Source organism: Rhineura floridana, chromosome 2 (genome assembly GCF_030035675.1).
Source record: "Rhineura floridana isolate rRhiFlo1 chromosome 2, rRhiFlo1.hap2, whole genome shotgun sequence".
Taxonomy (NCBI): domain Eukaryota; kingdom Metazoa; phylum Chordata; class Lepidosauria; order Squamata; family Rhineuridae; genus Rhineura; species Rhineura floridana.
In genome coordinates, this window is record NC_084481.1 from 15,509,443 (window position 1) to 15,527,501 (window position 18,059).

The following is an 18,059-nucleotide window of genomic DNA, read 5'->3' on the forward strand; positions in this document are numbered from 1 at the left end:
GCACAGGAGCCCATTTCTTACCTTCCATATTAAAAAGCACAGAAATTCACTCATAGGCAAAAAACCTTGCGGTTTAAGAACGTACCTATAGCCCACAGATATTTCTATCAAACTTTAAAAAGCAGAGAAATTGGGCAGCTATAGTCAATGCACCAGGGGAGCAGGAGACCTGAACTCCTCTCTGAGATATTGGACTGCCCTACAAATTGGTCAAAATACAAACACCATTTGGGTTGGTCTTTCACAGTCCAATCCACTTCCTGTGTAGCTCGGAAGAATTTGGTAACATGCGCCTCTGAGCATATGGTGAGAGGTGGCAACACCTGCAATCAGCCCAAATAAGAGAAACAAGACATGTGTTGTGCTCATCTTGTTTTAGCAGGGAGGAAGCAACAATATCTATCCATCCATCTATCCATCCATCTATCCATCCATCTATATATCCCACCCTTCCTCCTAGCAGGAGCCCAGGGCGGCAAACAGAAGCGCTAAGAACACTTTAAACCATCATAAAAGCAGACTTTAAAATACATTAAAACAAAACAACCTTAAAAACATTTAAAAAAAAAAACTTTAAAAGCATCTTTTTAAAAAGGGTTAAAAACATTATTAAAAAAACATTGACAAGCAATTCTAACACCGACGCAGACTGGGATAAGTCTCAACTTAAAAGGCTTGTTGAAAGAGGAAAGTCTTCAAACGATGTGGAAAAGATAGAAGAAATGGCACCTGCCTAATATTTAAGGGGAGGGAATTCCACAGGGTAGGTGCTGCCACAGTAAAGGTCCGTTTCCTATATTGTGCAGAACAAACCTCCTGATAAGATGGTATCTGCAGGAGGCCCTCACCTGCAGAGTCCAGTAATTGATTGGGTATATAAGGGGTAACACAGTCTTTCAGGTATCCTGGTCCCAAGCTGTATAGGGATTTGTACACCAAAACCAGAACCTTGAACTTGGCCCAGTAGAAAATGGGCAGCCAGTGCAATTCTTTCAGGAGTGGGGTGACATGTTGGTGATACCCTGCCCCAGTGAGCAGTCTCGCCGCCGCATTTTGCACCAGCTGCAGCTTCCGGACCAACCTCAAGGGCAGCCCCACATAGAGCGCATTACGGTAATCCAGCCTGGAGGTTATCAGTGCGTGGACAACAGTGGTCAGGCTATCCTGGTCCAGAAATGGCCACAGCTGTCTTACCAGCCAAAGCTAGTAAAAGGACTCCTAGCCATGGAGGTCACCTGGGCCTCTAGTAACAAAGGTGGATCCAGGAGCACCCCCAGACTACAGACCTGCTCTTTCTGAGGGAGTACAACCCCATCCAAAGCAGGCAGGTGACCAATTATCCGAACTCGGGAACCACCAACTCACAGTGCCTCCGTCTTGCTAGGATTCAGACTCAGTTTATTGGTCCTCGTCCAGCCCACCACCGAGTCCAGGCAGCGCTCTAGGGTTTGCACAGCCTCTCCTGATTCAGATGTTATGGAGAAATAAAGCTGGGTATCATCAGCGTACTGCTGACACCTCGCCCCAAAGCTGCTGATGACTGCTCCCAAGGGCTTCATATAGATGTTAAACAGCATGGGGGACAAGATGGTACCCTGCAGCACCCCACCGCACGACTGCCAGGGGGCCGAAAGACTGTCACCCAACGCTATTCTCTGAGAGCGCCCTTGGAGATAGGATTGGAACCACTGTAAAACAGTGCCTCCAATACCCATCTCACCAAGTTGGCCCAGAAAGATACCATAGTCAATGGTATCAAAAGCCGTTGAGAGATCAAGTAAGAATAACAGGGTAGCACTCCCCCTGTCCTTCTCCCAATAAAGGTCATCCATCAGGGCAACCAAGGCTGATTCAGTCCCATAACCAGGCCTGAACCCAGACTGAGATGGGTCAAGATAATCTGTTTCATCCAAAAGTACTTGCAATTGCTGTGCCACAACCCTCTCAATCACCTTCTCTAAAAAGGGGGTATTTGCAACCGGTCGACAGTTGTCTCAAACCAATGGGTCCAGGGTGGGCTTTTTCAGGAGTGGTCAGATCACTGCCTCTTTCAAGGTGGCTGGAACCACTCCCTCCCGCAATGATGTGTTGACCACACCCTGGATCCACCCGATCAGACCCCCTCAGCATGCTTTAATAAGCCAAGAAGGGCAAGGGTTGAGAGGACAATATTATATATTAAGATATATTATATTATTATATATTAAGATACAGTTGATATAGTTCAGATAGTCACTTTAAATATGTTTGATTTACTTAGCAATTTTAGTGAAGTTTCCTATAGTAAATCATTTTCTTTTGCTTCTGTTTCTGTGAATATGTGAAGCACAGCAACACTTTGCAAACTATACACTAAAAAAACTCCAAAAACAATTGTGGAATAATAGCACTCACTATTCTGCAGAATAGTCTCTAGTGGACATCCAGAGTGTTTCAGTTTGCACAAGATGAAACAGTGGGAGGGGAAATATATTCTCGCAAAATTCTAGGTGTGCTCTATGTTTTTGATTGACCATGCACACCTTTCCTTAAACGAAGTGGTTTAAACATAGCAGGCTGACATGCATCTTTGGTAGACCAAGTTTGTTTTTTTCAACAGCTAGAGTCGTTGCTTAAGTAGCGACATATTGTAATCGGTCTGATTTTACATCAAACTGCAGTTTCAGATTCAACTGTTAATGCACCCAAAATAGAAACCGAATATAACCTCCAATTTTAAACACAAAAGGCTGTCTTCTCCATCATAAGACTCTGACCAATAAAAAGGCTTTGAAATTAATAAAAATAAATTTGTTACAGGTTTCTAGGATGAATAATGAGGGAGATAAAATTTTCTTGATTCGATTCTCTGTAGAAACAGTAGTAACACAGGAAAGAAGCAAAGTAAGAAGAACACCAACAAACATACAAAAATGTAATTCTCCATCTTTGGAGATGGCAGATGACACCACTCAACATATGCTCAGAGGTATATGTGACCATGTTCTTCCAAGCTACATAGGAAGTGGATTGGACTGTGAAAGACCAACCCAAACTGTGTTTGCATTTTGACAACTTTGTAGGGCAGTACAATATCTCAGAGAGGAGTTCAGGTCTCCTGCTCCCCTGGTGCATTCACTATAGCTGCCCAATTTCTCTGCTTTTTAAAGTTTGATAGAAATACCTGTGGGCTATAGGTATGTTCTTAAACCGCAAGGTTTTTTGCCTAATAGTGAATATACATCTGAATGATAATCTCTATCTGAAAGCAGTGTGGTATTTCTTCATAATTACTCAGTATCCCTAAAAAGGCAGAATATTCATAGAATTTTGAAGGTATGCTTCAGGAATTTATTATTTTCTCCCATAATGCATGTGTCATGCATAACATGTCTGTTCGTTTAGAGATTAAATGAATTGGCTTACCTGGATAGGCCTCGATGTCTGGTCCCAAATGACTAGTCCAGGTGTTTCTTGAATGAAAAGTCCACGTAAATCCTGTAGTTGTATCATGCGTCCAACCACAAATGTCTCCAGGAAGATCAAAGTTGCAGTTGAATCCCACAGGAATCTGGAAATCTTATAACAAGAACAGCACAACATAAAAACAGGATCAAAGGAAAGCCAGTCACAGAGAAACGCTATTTAATAACTAACATAGTGGGCAAATCATAAATAGCTGAGGAAGTATGAAGTCTCTGGCATGTGAGTGTGCATATTCTCTCTCTCTTTCGCTGCTTCATGATACTTTTAACGTGTCTCATGTTTCGACAGCTCTTTGGAATCAGTCTTACGTTCCAAATCATCAAAATGTACATATCCACATCTCAGCTAAATAAATATAAATGAAAGCACCAAATGCTTCCATTCTCGCTAATGAGCACTTTCTCCTCTAGAAGACGATGTTCTCTCCAGCTGCACTGCACCATTCCATAACGGAGCACAAATTAAAAGAAAGAAAAGAAGCCAAAAATACTGCAAGAAGCCTCAGCATTTCTGGTTACTGAATAATTATCAAAACACCACAGGACTAAGTTCTAGCCCATGATGGTGGTCTTAACAGCTGCAATTGTTGGAGATCTTCTTGAATTCTTCCTATTAAATCTTTCCCTGGGGGTGGATTTTCAATAATTTCTATTCACTGTTTTTTCTTTTGGTCCATATTCAACTTACTTCTTGTGCTGGCAGAAGCCAGCGCAAGGATTCCTGCAATGGGATTTCCCCCCCTCCACCCAACACCCCGATCACACTCCCCAAATCTGCTGTAAAGAGTTGGGAGAACACCCAGAACAGCACACAGGGAGGAGAGGGGAGATAATTCCATTGGGCAAATCTTCTTAGCACTACGTTGAATACAACCCTTTGAGTTTTGAATTTTCTTTGATGTTTCTGCTTTTGTGTTCTGGACTTTTCAGTCCACAAGTCAAGTAAGCACAGCAGGACTCTGGCAGACACCTAGAGCTACATATTCAGAGACCTTGCCAGGCAATGCAGTGACACTTTTGCAAACAATTACTGGTGATATGTCCTGAATTAAGGTGTCTTTGTTAAATTTGTAGGACTCTGTGAACAGATTAAAAAGAGAATTTATATGGTGGCGACGTGTATTTACAGTAGAGGATTTGAAGGCAACTAAGATGAAAGCAATCAATCTACAGGCAGATAATGCTTCTCTCAAGCCAAGGTATAAGAAACAATTTCAGAATTTGTGGGGTGCAAGAGTGAGAAGAACAAGGAGACTCCACCAAGTTTGTGGCTAATCTTTTTCGTGAACTACTGACATTGCTGATTGGTTATTTGTTAAGTACTGAACTAGTCCTCAGTCTCCTGTTCCCCAATCTACAGATAACAATTGGCTGAGAGCCTTTATAGTGAAGCTGCTCAAGTTGCCCACTAAAAAAGATCCTTTTAAGTGTGCAATGGATAAGGATGAATAGAGATGGAGCCTTAGCACTTGCAAACTCCTGATCTCTCCAGAATATGTGAAAGAGTTAGTTGAATCCCAAAGATCATTAATGGCAGCCATTCTTATGGGAAAGGACCACAGCGTGCCTTTTCATATTAGATTTCCAACCATTTTCTGTCTTCATCATAACAGCTTTACACAACACAATGGAAGAGGACACTGGTTTATGTACAGAGGTTTAATATTGCTTTCATATGGAGTAAGAGGCACGGTCTAACAAGGCTTTAACCTGTTTGTCTTCTTTTATTGCTCCCCTTTCCTCTGTTTCCCTCTTTTTGCCCTTGATAACTGGTGGTGATGAATGCATAAAGCATGTTATGTTAGCCCAGTCAACATCTAGCTCTTATGAATTATAGTAAGAGAAAACGTAAATTCAGTCTTCCCTAAATTGTAAGCCAAGCATGTTAGGGCAAACAAGTAGTCTTGCCTTTCTTTCTTTTTTATTTATTTATTGTGGCTCCTTCCTTCTCCTCTTAATTGCAATAATGGTACCACTAGTATTCTTTTAACTTCTCTCCACCCCCCAAAAAGTGTAGTTGTACTTTTTTTTATGAGGGCAGATGAAGCATCCCCAGGTTGGTGAGTGATGCCCCTGGTCTGGAAGCACTACAGAATGTCTAGCTCACATACAGCTTGTGCATATATCATTGGGACCCATTGTGGGCTGCCCTAGAGTTGTAAATTAGGCCCGTTATTTAATTGGCTGCACTAGAATCCACTCATACTTGTGGAGAAAAGGTGGTAACACAACTATTGTTGTGACTAGATAAGCGTGGCAGATACTAACTCAACAATTTGATCCTTATGCTCATGCTAAATTAACCATATGGTGCAATCTTGACTTGAAAATCATGAGGAAACCATGTATTTGGGAAAGGTAAGCCCAGTGTAAGATTTTCACTCTCAGTCAACTTGTGCGACTGGATGAGGAGTTTCTTTCAAGAAGTTGTAAGATAAGTACCAGCTGCCTAAGGCTGACAACTGCCAATGTTTAGAGTTGAATGATCTGAATGGTCTCCATTTGAAATAAATGAATAAATCCCTTCAAGTAGAACACTAGCATGTCAGGGAGAAGATTAGGCTGAAACATGTCAATGTAAATTAGCCAAATAATGTGGATGCTCCCAGATCATTTGATAAATGAGATTGGAAAGGAGCCTTCTTCCAGAAGCTACTCAAGACAATATACGGATAGCTCAGGTCAATACATGGTGAACAAAAATACATCATGGCAGTTGTCTTTAAAAATACCGCTTAACAATACAGTAAAGCAATGCAGCATTTCGTGAAGTCACTCACTCCTTGCTATTAAATAAGAACAGACTTCTGACCAAGCCTCTCTAGAGCTTCAACTGTCACTAGTAATATTATCCTGCAATCTTCAGTTTTCTCAGCTAAGAAGCTGAAGGAAAAACAAGAGCAATCACTTAGGTGCAAACTCATTATTGACAACAATATAACTGGAATAGCCGACCTGAAGCTCAGAGCTTAGATGTGCTCCCAAGCAGTTCACGGCTGACTCTTACCCAACTTAAGGAAGAGACAGTCCAAGAAAGAGAAACAATTTACTCTCTCTCCAGCCAAGGAGAGGCTAGGGTGGGAGTTAGTGCACATCCTATACTTGTCACAGGGATGCTGCCAAAAAGTGAATCCCCATTCCACACACTCAGTTTCTCTACAAGACCCTACTTTGGGATTTGGGTGCTGCAGTCACATTTAATGTGATTCTTTAAGCTTTCACCAGAAAAATGGTGTGTGTGTGTGTGTGTGTGCGCGTGCGTGCATACGCGTGCATGCGTGAAGGCTCATAAAACAATCACAATGTTAAGTACTAAATGTTATGGTGGTGGAGGTGGGGGGGCTGTATGGTGAACTTGCTATAGGGGGTACCATTTTTGTGACATTGGCATGGCAAAGGTAGCATGAGCTCTGGCCCTAGGACTGAGCAAGCTCTGGAGATAGAACCTGGTAGGGGATATTAGTGATGGCTATGTCAACAGCTTGGCTGTAATAGGATCCAAACCTGAAGCTCCCTTGGGATTGTAAGCTGGGACAGAGGGATGGAAGGTAGGAGAAATCTGGCTAGGGCTCTTAACTGAATTGTGGGGAAAGCAGGAGATGTAAGGTATGTGAGAAACAGTGTGAGAGAGGGGTCTGGTGCAACAGGCCATTGGCTATCAAGCCAGGACCTTGTCTTTGCTCTGAAGGAAATGGAAAGAAGAGGAGATGGGAAAATAGGACCCAAGAGATCATGAGTTGTCTCCTGACTTCATGGTGGTGGTGGTGGTAGTGGTAGGTGAGGTCCCAGTGTTAACTATAAAGACTTTTTCTACCTACAAGTTCCTGCAGGCTGTGACAGCAAGATTTCAGAAGGAATGGTAAAGCAACCTCTTCTGCTGAGGCCATTCTCTCTATTTTCCTTTGGGTACGACTGCTCAGGCTGAAGGGAGTTTGAAACCTTCACAAGAGGCAGTTGTGTCACTTAACCATATAAACATTTCTGTCTTTGCCCTAAACTTCTTAATATAATAGTTTTGGCCCAGTAAGTACCTCCATTCTCCAAACAGCCATCACCACACTCCATTGCCTCTTCATCAGTGGGAAACTGAGTGGTAGTCTCCTCGCTCTTCAAGGTGGGCTGCAGAGTCTCTGCAGTGGACTTTACATCTGCATTTAAAATAGGGAGGGGGGAAGAGGACAAAGACTGAAAATTTCACTGGATTCAGAAAGAAGGCAGATTGGTCAGCAACGCTGTGTGGATGGAAGGGAAGACTGGTCTCCTGTGTAGTATGCAGTTTCACTCACTTCAGAGAATGTAGTAGGGAATGTATCCAAATCCCAGTCACAAGGGTCACTTAAAGAACAAAAATACCTCTGTATTTTGTGAAGTTGCTCATTCCACTGTCGTACACTCAATTGTTATGCTAAACTATTTCTCAGAAACCTCTGGCATGTGGAGCACCAAGTTCCCACTTGCTTTCTGCCTGTGGCATGCTGCAATCAGAAGATGGAGGGTTCCACAGTAAAAGGGTCAATATGGTTTAATTTGAGGAGAATTCTTGCCTTACGTGAGGAGTCACACTAGATTAGTTTTACTTGAATTATTGAGCCAAGAAGTACCTGGCTCTAATTTGCTGTCCTGGAGGTAAAACCTGAGACTAGGCCAGTTACTTTGCACCCAAACACCAGCATCATGGTGGCTATCAACATCCCAGTCCTGGCAAAGCATATTTCCTTATGGCACTCTGCATCTCAAGCATCACTCCTTACAGCATTTTGCTTCTCAAGTATGGTGACAAGAACTGTTGCAGCCACCACTGGATATGAGGTATGAAGCAATGGGAAGAGAAAGAGGTAGATATTCATAAGGCCAGTTATAGAGAGAGAGCTGATGTGGCATATGATCCTATGAAGATACCAAGAGAGTCAGCCCTATGTTTCTACAAGGACACCAACAGAATGAGGGATGTTTATCCCAACAGGAAGCATGCCTTAGAAATAGATCAGAACTAAAAGGAGGAGAAATCTCCAGATAAATTTTAACCATCAGAATAATGAATTCTTACTCACAGCATCCAGGTCATGGAACCTAACAAAAAGCTTTCTTTATGTGCAGGGTAATAAGGTAAGGAAAGAAAAGTTTCCCACATGCCACAGATGTCAACATGGCTCAAATCACTTGTAAAGCTTGATTTACAGATGTAGAGGAAAGAAGGAATTCTTTCATCTTTGGACTCCAACGGACAACAATCTCCTTTATACTTATGTTCTTACTGGTTTTGGGTTTTGTTTTAAATAGCAAGGAAGTTTACATATTCTGCCTTCAGAAAAATTGAGATCGCAGGCAACACATTCTTTTCCTTTCATAAAAAGAATAAAACACGAAAAAGACACATAGACACCCCAAACATGGCAACGTAGAGGAACAAGTCACTCAGCACCATAAATGATGCGACTACAGAAGGGATTAAAAAAAAATTCTAGTGTACTATGGCTCTTTCCAGACAAGCATCTGGTTTCACACTTTGGCCATACACTTTATCCCACTACAACTTTAAAAAAAAGACCCCAGGAAACTACCTAATGGCAGGTGTCATGGGCAATTTACACCACAAACAAATGAAGTTAAGATCAACAGAAACGTTTATTACAGACACTTGCTGCTTTACTTAAGGATTAGGCTGGAAGGGCATTTTGAAGAATCTATATCCCTAACCTCAGGAAAAATTTGTATGATACAAGACTATTCAAATGCAGTGCCAAAACAAACATCAAAGATGATGCGATATGGGACTTCCGGGAAGGGTGACTTCACCTGTGCCTGCCTCTGAGTTGAGCTCTCGTCTCAGAAGAAGCTTTTTCAGTTTTAAAATCAGTCAGAACGGGTTTTTTTTGACTGGTAAAGATTTTCTCCCGGGAAGGGAGAAACGTAGAGATTAACCACTGAAGCTTGTGTTTGTTGGGGGGGACTGGATTTCATTAGTTTATGAAAGAAGGTTCAGCCAGCAACGCCGGACGGACTTCCAACCAAGCTCCAACTGATTAAGCGAACGTTTATTTTTTCTTTAAAGATAAACGGATTTTAACAGGCAAGCATCCTTCTTTCTATTTTTATCATCTGGCTTAAATTGTTGCAACAAAAAGAGATTTGTCAATGAATCAGCTATAAAGAATCCTGGGTGAGTTATAACTCTTCTATTTCATTCACGAAATTAAGGAGGAAAGAAATCGAAACAGCTTATCTTTGTTTTTATTGCAAAAAGCTGGCCTGGAATGTGCATTTTAAAGATATAAACGGATGAGCGATTTTTATTCCGAGGAGAAAAAAAATAAATAAATCTGATTTATGAACTTTTGAATATTATATGTCTGGGACTATTTTATTTCATTTTGACGAATCTGCTTGTTCTCGACGCCACTAGCTGTTTTTAATGCTGTGAACTAAATTTGTTTTGCATTCCTGAACATATAAGAGATAAGGCAGGCTGTGCTGTCTACACTATGATGTCATCAAGCTTGGAATATTAACCCCTTTGTTGCTGGAATAAGAAGTGGTGTTTTTTTTCTTCGTGGTTTTAAAAATGGCAATCAAGAAAGCTGAGAGCCTGGAAGTAAATATGTTTCAGAAAATAATGGATGAGACTGAGATAACGAAACAAACCCTGAGACAGGGTAGACAGGAGATGAAAATTGAATTTGGCATAATAAAGCAGGAGCTTAAGCAAATAGAGGATTTTGTGAAAGGGGAAGTTGATGAGATCAGAGATATAACTGGACAAGCATCAGAAAATGAAAAAAGAAAAATTAAAGGGAAGATGCAAGCCCTGGAGATTGGATCAAATGTGGAACTGGAAAAAGATTTGGAGTTTATGGATATTAGAGATAAAGTTTACTGTTTGGAATTCAGCGTTGTCCTTGAAGAAATTAATGAAGATATCAGAAATAAAGTTATCAATGTCTTGGATAAACCTCTGGACTGGAATGATGTGATGGAGCTTGACATAGAAAAAATCTACAGAATTAATTACAGATATGTGACAATGGAAAAACTTTCAAGAGATGTGCCAGTGCATTTTGTAAAAAAGAAGAACAGAGATATGATTTTACAACAATATTTCAGCAACACATTCAGAATTGATGGCAAGGAATTATTTGTGATGAAGGAAATTCCCATCAGACTCCTATTATTTGACTATGGCTATGACAGCAAGATTATTATGGGACACTGATAATGGAAGAATGGCTACTGAAATTACTGGACCTATGGGACACTGATAATGGAAGAATGGCTATTGAAATTACTGGACTTAACAGGATTATTATGGATGCAAGGATGGAAGATGGAAGATGGAATTAACACTGATAATGGAAGAATGGCTATTGAAATTATTGGACTTAATAGATTTGATGAGATGGATTAATTGACATGCTTATTTGGATAAAAAGCGATAGATATATTTCTCAAGGAGTTGAAACCTCTCTTTGACTTTTTGTGGAAAGAATAAAGTGATGTTTATGAGATTTGATGATTAATTAAGATAACTACTGGAGGAAAGTGATTTTGTAATATAATTTAAGAGACAGGTTTGTTATATATTGTAGACCTATAACTGATTTGTGACAAATCGGAAGTCAAAATTTTATTTTGTTGTTTAGTTTGTGTTTTTGTTTTGTTTTGTTTTTGAAAATTTGAATAAAAATTAATGATAAAAAAAAAAGATGTTGCGATATGGAAACAGTAATTATGAACCAAGGAAACACAAATTCTGTGAAAGAAATAAACTATGAAAATCAATGGCCCTGGTAAGAATTTCACTGTTTTGCATAGTGTGCTCACTGGTTTCATCTTGTGCTCAATTAACTGAGCTTTTACATAATTTTAAAGTTTTTGGTACTAGTGACAGGGATAGAGAGGTATGGGTAAGTCAGAGGCAGGTAGGCTTAAAGGAGAGAAGCATACAGACCACTACACATCAGCCTTTGCACGTGCTGCCATGTGGGTCAAATGAGACTGCAGTGCAGATGGGTACTGATAAAGCACTCATCTCATTGCTTCATGACATGTCCAACTAGCTGTTCAGCACATGAGCCAAGTACCGAGTCTAAACTGCTCAACATTAGCCTATGCAAAGGGTGATGTGAGTATGTCCCATGACTGGAAACCAGGAGACAGACAAGTAATACACTGACATTCTGCTCCTTGAATACTGAAGCCATTAACAGATACTGCCTGCATGTTGTCAGAGAGATATCCATAACCATGAAAACTAGGAATTTGTGCTTGCTTGTTTTTAAAAAACAGAATCAGAGATTCTTAAGAATCAAAATCCAGCAGATGTCAGACCATGGAACTCTACATGAAAGGAGTTGGCTACGTATCTTCCAGTTATCATTAAATAAAATTAAAAGCTGAAGGAAATTGCTTTAAACACCTTTCTGTTTACATGGAGCTTTTATGACTTTTGCCACTAAGGCACATATGGTCTCCTCTGGCTTTTAGCAGGATTCTATGCAACCTCAAACTTGCCGAATTTGTAAGTTCAAATTTGTTCTATTACCAACTAACTCCAAAGGCATCTGAGAGCAGATTATATGCAAGGAATTGAACAAAAGGAGTATTAAAAATACCCATTGAAAACAAGAAGCCCAAAGCAAAAAGTCAAGACACAGTAAACTGTTTCCCCGGTGCACAGAGATTTACAGTAGGAACCCAATCATGATGTAAGCGATCTTTGGACAGGAAAAGCCCCATGCTGTGCCTGCATCCTCTGCTGGTATAATTTAGAGTCTCTCCAGTGTCTTGCATGGTCAATAGAGCTGTGCAGATTTCATGGAAGAATAAAGCAAAATTACCACAGCAGCAGGACAGGCAGCATGCTCTAAGAATAGACAGCGAGTAAAAGATGGCCTCGCTCCTGCTGCTGTGCGGTGTATGTGCTGCAAGAGGCATCTGTGGATCCTGTTACAAAGCTGTTAAGCAATAGAAACCAGATGTTTGGAAGTTCAAAGGAGGAAAGATCAGTCACGAGCTAATGTTCGTCAATCTTCAGAGGGAAAAAAATGTTGGCAGGTCCTTGAAACAAGCCAGCTGTTGACCTACTACTTCAGTTCCACACACACACCCCAAATACCAGTCACTAAATTAGGTCCTGAACCTAGCCTCTACTTGGGCTACTTCCACAAATATTTCCCATACTCAAAACCAAATTTTTCAGTATGAAGAACAAGTGTGCAAGTTTATATCTGAAGTGGTCATTTAATGCATGTTTGAGTCAATAAGACTTACCTATTGTGTCAAAAACAAGGCCAAAGTGTTGTCACACCTCACAATTCCGCGACATCTAGAATTGTTCTGCAAATATGCTCTTCAAACAGACCTTAAAGCTCTTGGATTTGAAACTCAAATTGATTTTTGTAGGTGTTGTTTAAGTCAATTAACAGGCCTCAGACTGTGAGATGTAATATGGTGACTGTCAGGCAAAGCATGAGGTTCTCATTGATTCCACTCATAGGGCAGCTTCATCAATCCAGAAGGAAGCTTACCACTTTTCTGTACAAAGTCCTAGTTCTAACTGTGTTGGTAAACCTGTGCCTAAGCTGTACCACTTCAGACTGCATGCTGGGGCTCACCTGACTGAATACTCCACCACAACCACACAAAACCCCTACCATAGCAGGGAGAAGACTGGGATAGTACATCTGGTGTTCTACAGCTGGGGTTGCATAGAGAACCATTCAGTCCCATCATGCAGCCTGAAGTGGTACAGTCCAGACACAGGCTTATCACCTCAGTGAGAACGAAGAAAGAATAGGAGGTCACAGTATTTTCTCCCTGTATTGTTTGCCAGTGTGGAAGGAAAGCGGAACATCATCATTTTTTTCACCACAAGTTCTTTGTTCCACCAGGGTCTTCCATCCAATAATCTTAAAGCAAGCAGTGCTCCTATTCCTCTCTCTCTCGTTTCTGATTAACCTGACTGTCCCTATGACAAGGGACAGTCCCTGTGCACTCTGCCTGTCTTTGCTATATCTTCATATATTATCAAGCTCATGAAGTAACTGCCCAAAAAGTCCTCCCCCATGGATAGCCTTCATACTGTGATAACATATTTATATACAGATCATGGAATTGCACAGTACCTCTATCTGGACAGCATTGTTGATGACCACAAAAACTCTTGAGTGAGAAGAGGCATGCTATGACAAACTATTTTAGGTTTGAGGTATAGACATTTCCTGTTGAGTAAATAAAAACTCAGAAGTAGGCTTGCACAGTATTGGGATGGCAGAATGTACAAAGAGGGAGGCAAACCATCTGCAATCCCTCTCCAGGCAGCTTATCAATTTGTTTAAAACTTTTCAAGTCTCTTGTGTTTTTATATAATTTGATTACGAATGTTTGCAGTATTTTATCTTGTGCAGCTTAATTATTGAAAGGGTAATAACAATCCAGTGAGAGGCTAGGCGTGGACTTCTTCTTTTGAGCTTCTTGCAGCAGGAGCTCCTACAAAAATGCTTTTTACAGATGTGGTTTCTAAATGGAAATCAAGCCTCTTTCACCAGTGACATCTGGAAAGCAGATTGAACATTAGGCATATCTTAATAAAATAGAGAATAGCTTTCTGGCTCTAACAGTCAGCAACAAAAGTGATTCTCTTGTTGGTATATTGTCCTTATTTTTGTGTGTGTGTGGTCATTTCAGATAAGCTATGGAAGCTAGAAGGCTAAATTCAGCTGATAGCTCTTATAGTTTATAGCTGCACATCAAAGGCAAAGATGAGTATTCATTTATAAAATCATACAGGTTGTTTGGAGTGACAATAACTGAATCTCAAGAACTCCCAAATGTGAAGGTTCTGCACTGTGGCTCAGAGACCACTAACCACTCAATAACTTTCCCTAATAGCGAACTCAAGTGGCGACTGCCGACAGAAATGAAGTCCAAATGGAACCACTGAGAAACAGAAGGAGAAATCAGCATGCTTAGGGAAATGTAGTGGTTTGCAAAAGTACAAAAACGTTTTTAAAAGCCTAAGGGGGCAAAACAAACCCAAAAAACCTCCAGCACAATGTGTGCCCAGTAGCCATGGACTGTTATCAGCTCAGAAATAAAAATAGAGAGGGGTGGGTGGGACTGTCCTGGGGGGAGAGCATGGCTGGTTGGAGTTCCCTGTAAGGAGAAAGGCTACTCCACAACCTTTTGTTTTGTTGCAGGCACAATTTGTTAAAACTGCGCATCTCCATAAATTCATCTCTAACTCTCTCTCCCTCTCATATATTAAGGTAGCATTTAATAGATCCATCCTAGAAATAGTAGGAAGTTACCTAGCAACTAATACAGCTGGGCCCAATCGAGAATGGGTCTATCATATGCTACCTCAATCAGAGAGTGAAAGAGAGATCACCTGATCCTCAGAATGCTATCAAAAATTTGGGACCGTCCAAATTAGAATAAGTCAGTACTTAGTGAAAATACTGCTGCTGGATCCAGTGTCAAGACAGATTCAGACACATTGAAGAGACAGAGACAGGAAAGAATAAAAGGTGAGCAATAGACAGATGCTGTCTTATTAACAAATAGTTCCTATAATATTCTAATAACAGTAAATACTGTGACAATAAATAATAAAGAACAGTAAGTAACAGTAAATCCAGAGTAAGGCTAAAGTGTCATCAGAAATCCATGTGGTAACTAGTTCCAATTGTAGTAACTGCACTAATTACGAATTGTGCAAGCATCATTCACCGTGAAGTGGCCATTTGGGTGGGAATTCCTGAGATGGCATCTATGGCCTTTTTAACATCAGGATGGTTTCCCTGTGCTTCCTCCCTGAGAGCTTTAGATACTTTTACTCTCCATGAATTTGCCTTTCACCTTCAATAGCGCTAGAGCTGCTATAAGTCCACTGATGGGTACCAGGTGTAGGTGGGCCATATATTTACACATTCTTATGATCAAATGGCTGAAGTAGTCCATGAATTATATATATTCACAGGATCCTTACCAGTCCAATCACACCCAAGCACCTCCAGTCGCATCCCAATCCCTGCTGGAGACCACCTTTCTGGGTGAACCCTGATGTACTGAGCAGGAACAGGATCAAACCTTCGAACTTCTGGAGTATCATAGTGCATGTTTCCTTCAAAAATCTTGGAGAGAGAAAAAAAGGTTAAATAACAGTTTCTTTGGCTGCTATCCACCAAAAAATAAATAGCTGCTGCAAGTGTATTCTGAAAGGAACTGCAGCATTCTGAGATAGCAGTTGCTCTTTCAAGTTCATTTGAACTCTGTTTTATTGAGCCTGCTGTAATAAATCAGGACAACCTAGAGAATGCAAGTGGTTACAAAACAATCACTGAGAAGAGAAAATTTGAGAATGATTAAAAAAAAATAACCATTCTAACTCTAGGTTTTTTTTGTTTTTTTAAAAAAGCTTTTCTGTCAGCTTTCAAATTGTTCAAAAGCTTTCTATCAACACAGGGATTTTTAGACCACAACCAAACAACACTGGAGTCCATGTTATTTACATATCCATTCTAAAAGCATTGTTGTCAGGTTGATTTGAGGACAGGAGCTGACATGAGAGCAGATTTTTTAGCATCTAAGAGACTACCATGAAGTATAAATGGTATAATTCTTTCCCACTGCTTCTAAGGAAAGGACATAACATAGAGGGTTACAGTCTGTATCACGGTTGGCTAGAATTATTAGGAACATTTCCTAATCTTGTATATAAAAGGTTGAACAATGGAACCATGCTGCCTAGGGAAGATGTATATTTTTTTCGCCTGGAGCTTTTAAAGAAGAATCTTGCTGTTGCAGGGGACAATTCCCTTGAGCTGTATCAACCTGTAAAGCTGTTGTGGGGCTATATTAATTTGATTACAGTTCAATTAGGTTTCTCCAGTGGAGAGAAGGCCTTCAGCTTGGGTTTTAGATGTAATGCCACAAGTGTGGCACAATTTTAGTTAAGCACACTTTCCACTCGGTTTCTCTATTCAAGGTGCACAAGAACCCATGTAAGAAACAAAACAAACCTCAGTGACTTTATGTTAGCTGTGATGCAGATTCATATGTACAAAACAACAGATAGAGCATCATTTTCTGATATGTGTAGTGGATGGCTGTACAAAAAAGAAACCCGAGGAGAAGAATCCTATAGTGTTGTGCCCAAAGTGTTGAGCCAAGAAAGTTATCTTTAAACAAATTTGACCTGGAAGGCATATACCTGAGAGACAGCTCAGATTGTCAAACTATGGCAGTGCAACTTTGCCTAAGAATTAGGAAATGTCTGTATTTCCCTCCTTCTCGCCCCACCCCCGAGCTCATGGCCAACTTAAAGTTTCATGCAAGAGAAAGGTATGATGTTGCCAAGAGGAATACAGTCCATCTGACAAAACCACATAGCATGCTTTGGCATAAAACATGCATCCTCTTAGCCAGATCTTGATCCCAGATATACTGACTCAAATCTGGTATAGCTCTACTGGCATCTTGTTTAAACACAATTGGTTTTCAACTCTCTGTTTTTAATGGGTTTTTCCATAAGTGGAGTGGAGGTTCTGTGTGCTAGCAATGAGCTTGAAGGGAAGGAAGGTGGTAAAATGTCTACTCAGAAGTAAATCTCACTGAGTTCAGTGGGGCTTACTCCCAGGTAAGTGGAACGGAGCATGTGTGTGCTAGCAATGAGCTTCAGGAAAGGAAGGAGGAAAATTGTCTACTCAGAAGTAAATCCCATTGAGGTCAGTGGGGCTTACTCCCAGGTAAGTGGAATGCTATTTTGAGAGAAGGGCAGAAGAGAGAAGGGGGAAAGATTCTGAGGCTTCGCACTGTAATTCTAAATATGTCAACTCAGAAGTAAATCTCACTTATTCAATGGGGCTTGCTTTTGTTATGTGCCTTCAAGTCAGCAACCTCCAGCAGCATCTGTCATGAACCACCCTGTTCAGATTCTGTAAGTTCAGGTCTGTGGTTTCCTTTATGGAATCAATCCATCTCTTGTTTGGCCTTCCTCTTTTTCTACTCCCTTCTGTTTTTCCAAGCATTATTGTCTTTTTTAGTGAAACATGTCTTCTCATTATGTGTCCAAACTATGATAACCTCAGTTTCATCATTTTAGCTTCTAGTGACAGTTCTGGTTTAATTTGTTCTAACAACCAATTAATTTTTACAAAATTAAATTTGATTACATTCATAGTACAATCCTAACCCCAAACCTAGTCTAAAGTAAATCTGATTCAGTTCGGTGGGACTTAGTCCCAGGTAAGAAGGATTAGGTTTCCAGCCCCTTAGAAGAAACAGTTGGGGGGGGCAGAGAAAAGGAGGGGAGTTTGCCTATGTGTCTGCTCATGATGTTGTGTTGGAATGTCTTCAAGTTGATCCCGACTTATGGCGACCCTATGAATAGGGTTTTCATGGTAAGCAGTATTCAGAGGGTGTTTACCATTGCTTTCCTCTGAGGCTGAGAGGCAGTGACTGGCCCAAGGTCACCCAGTGAGTTTCATGTCTGTGTGAGGATTCGAACCCTGGTCTCCCAGGGTCAGAAGTGATTTGAATTTATCTTGTGAACTTGGTTCATTTTTTGTTGGTGCCTTGACAACTCATTTCAGCCAA

At 40.6% G+C, this 18,059-nt stretch overlaps 1 protein-coding gene across 9 annotated transcripts in view; it reads right to left on the reverse strand.

The window, feature by feature from the left end:
- Positions 1 to 18,059, reverse strand: part of NRP2 (neuropilin 2) — a 268,051-nt gene that overhangs the window by 105,560 nt on the left and 144,432 nt on the right. For all 9 annotated transcript variants that reach the window (XM_061607912.1, XM_061607910.1, XM_061607911.1 and 6 more), the window contains exons 10-12: positions 15,451 to 15,595; positions 7,496 to 7,612; positions 3,406 to 3,558 (exon numbers count right to left, since the gene is read on the reverse strand). In XM_061607912.1, the coding sequence (XP_061463896.1) occupies positions 3,406 to 3,558; positions 7,496 to 7,612; positions 15,451 to 15,595 (415 nt within the window). The remainder of the gene's footprint in view (positions 1 to 3,405; positions 3,559 to 7,495; positions 7,613 to 15,450; positions 15,596 to 18,059) is intronic.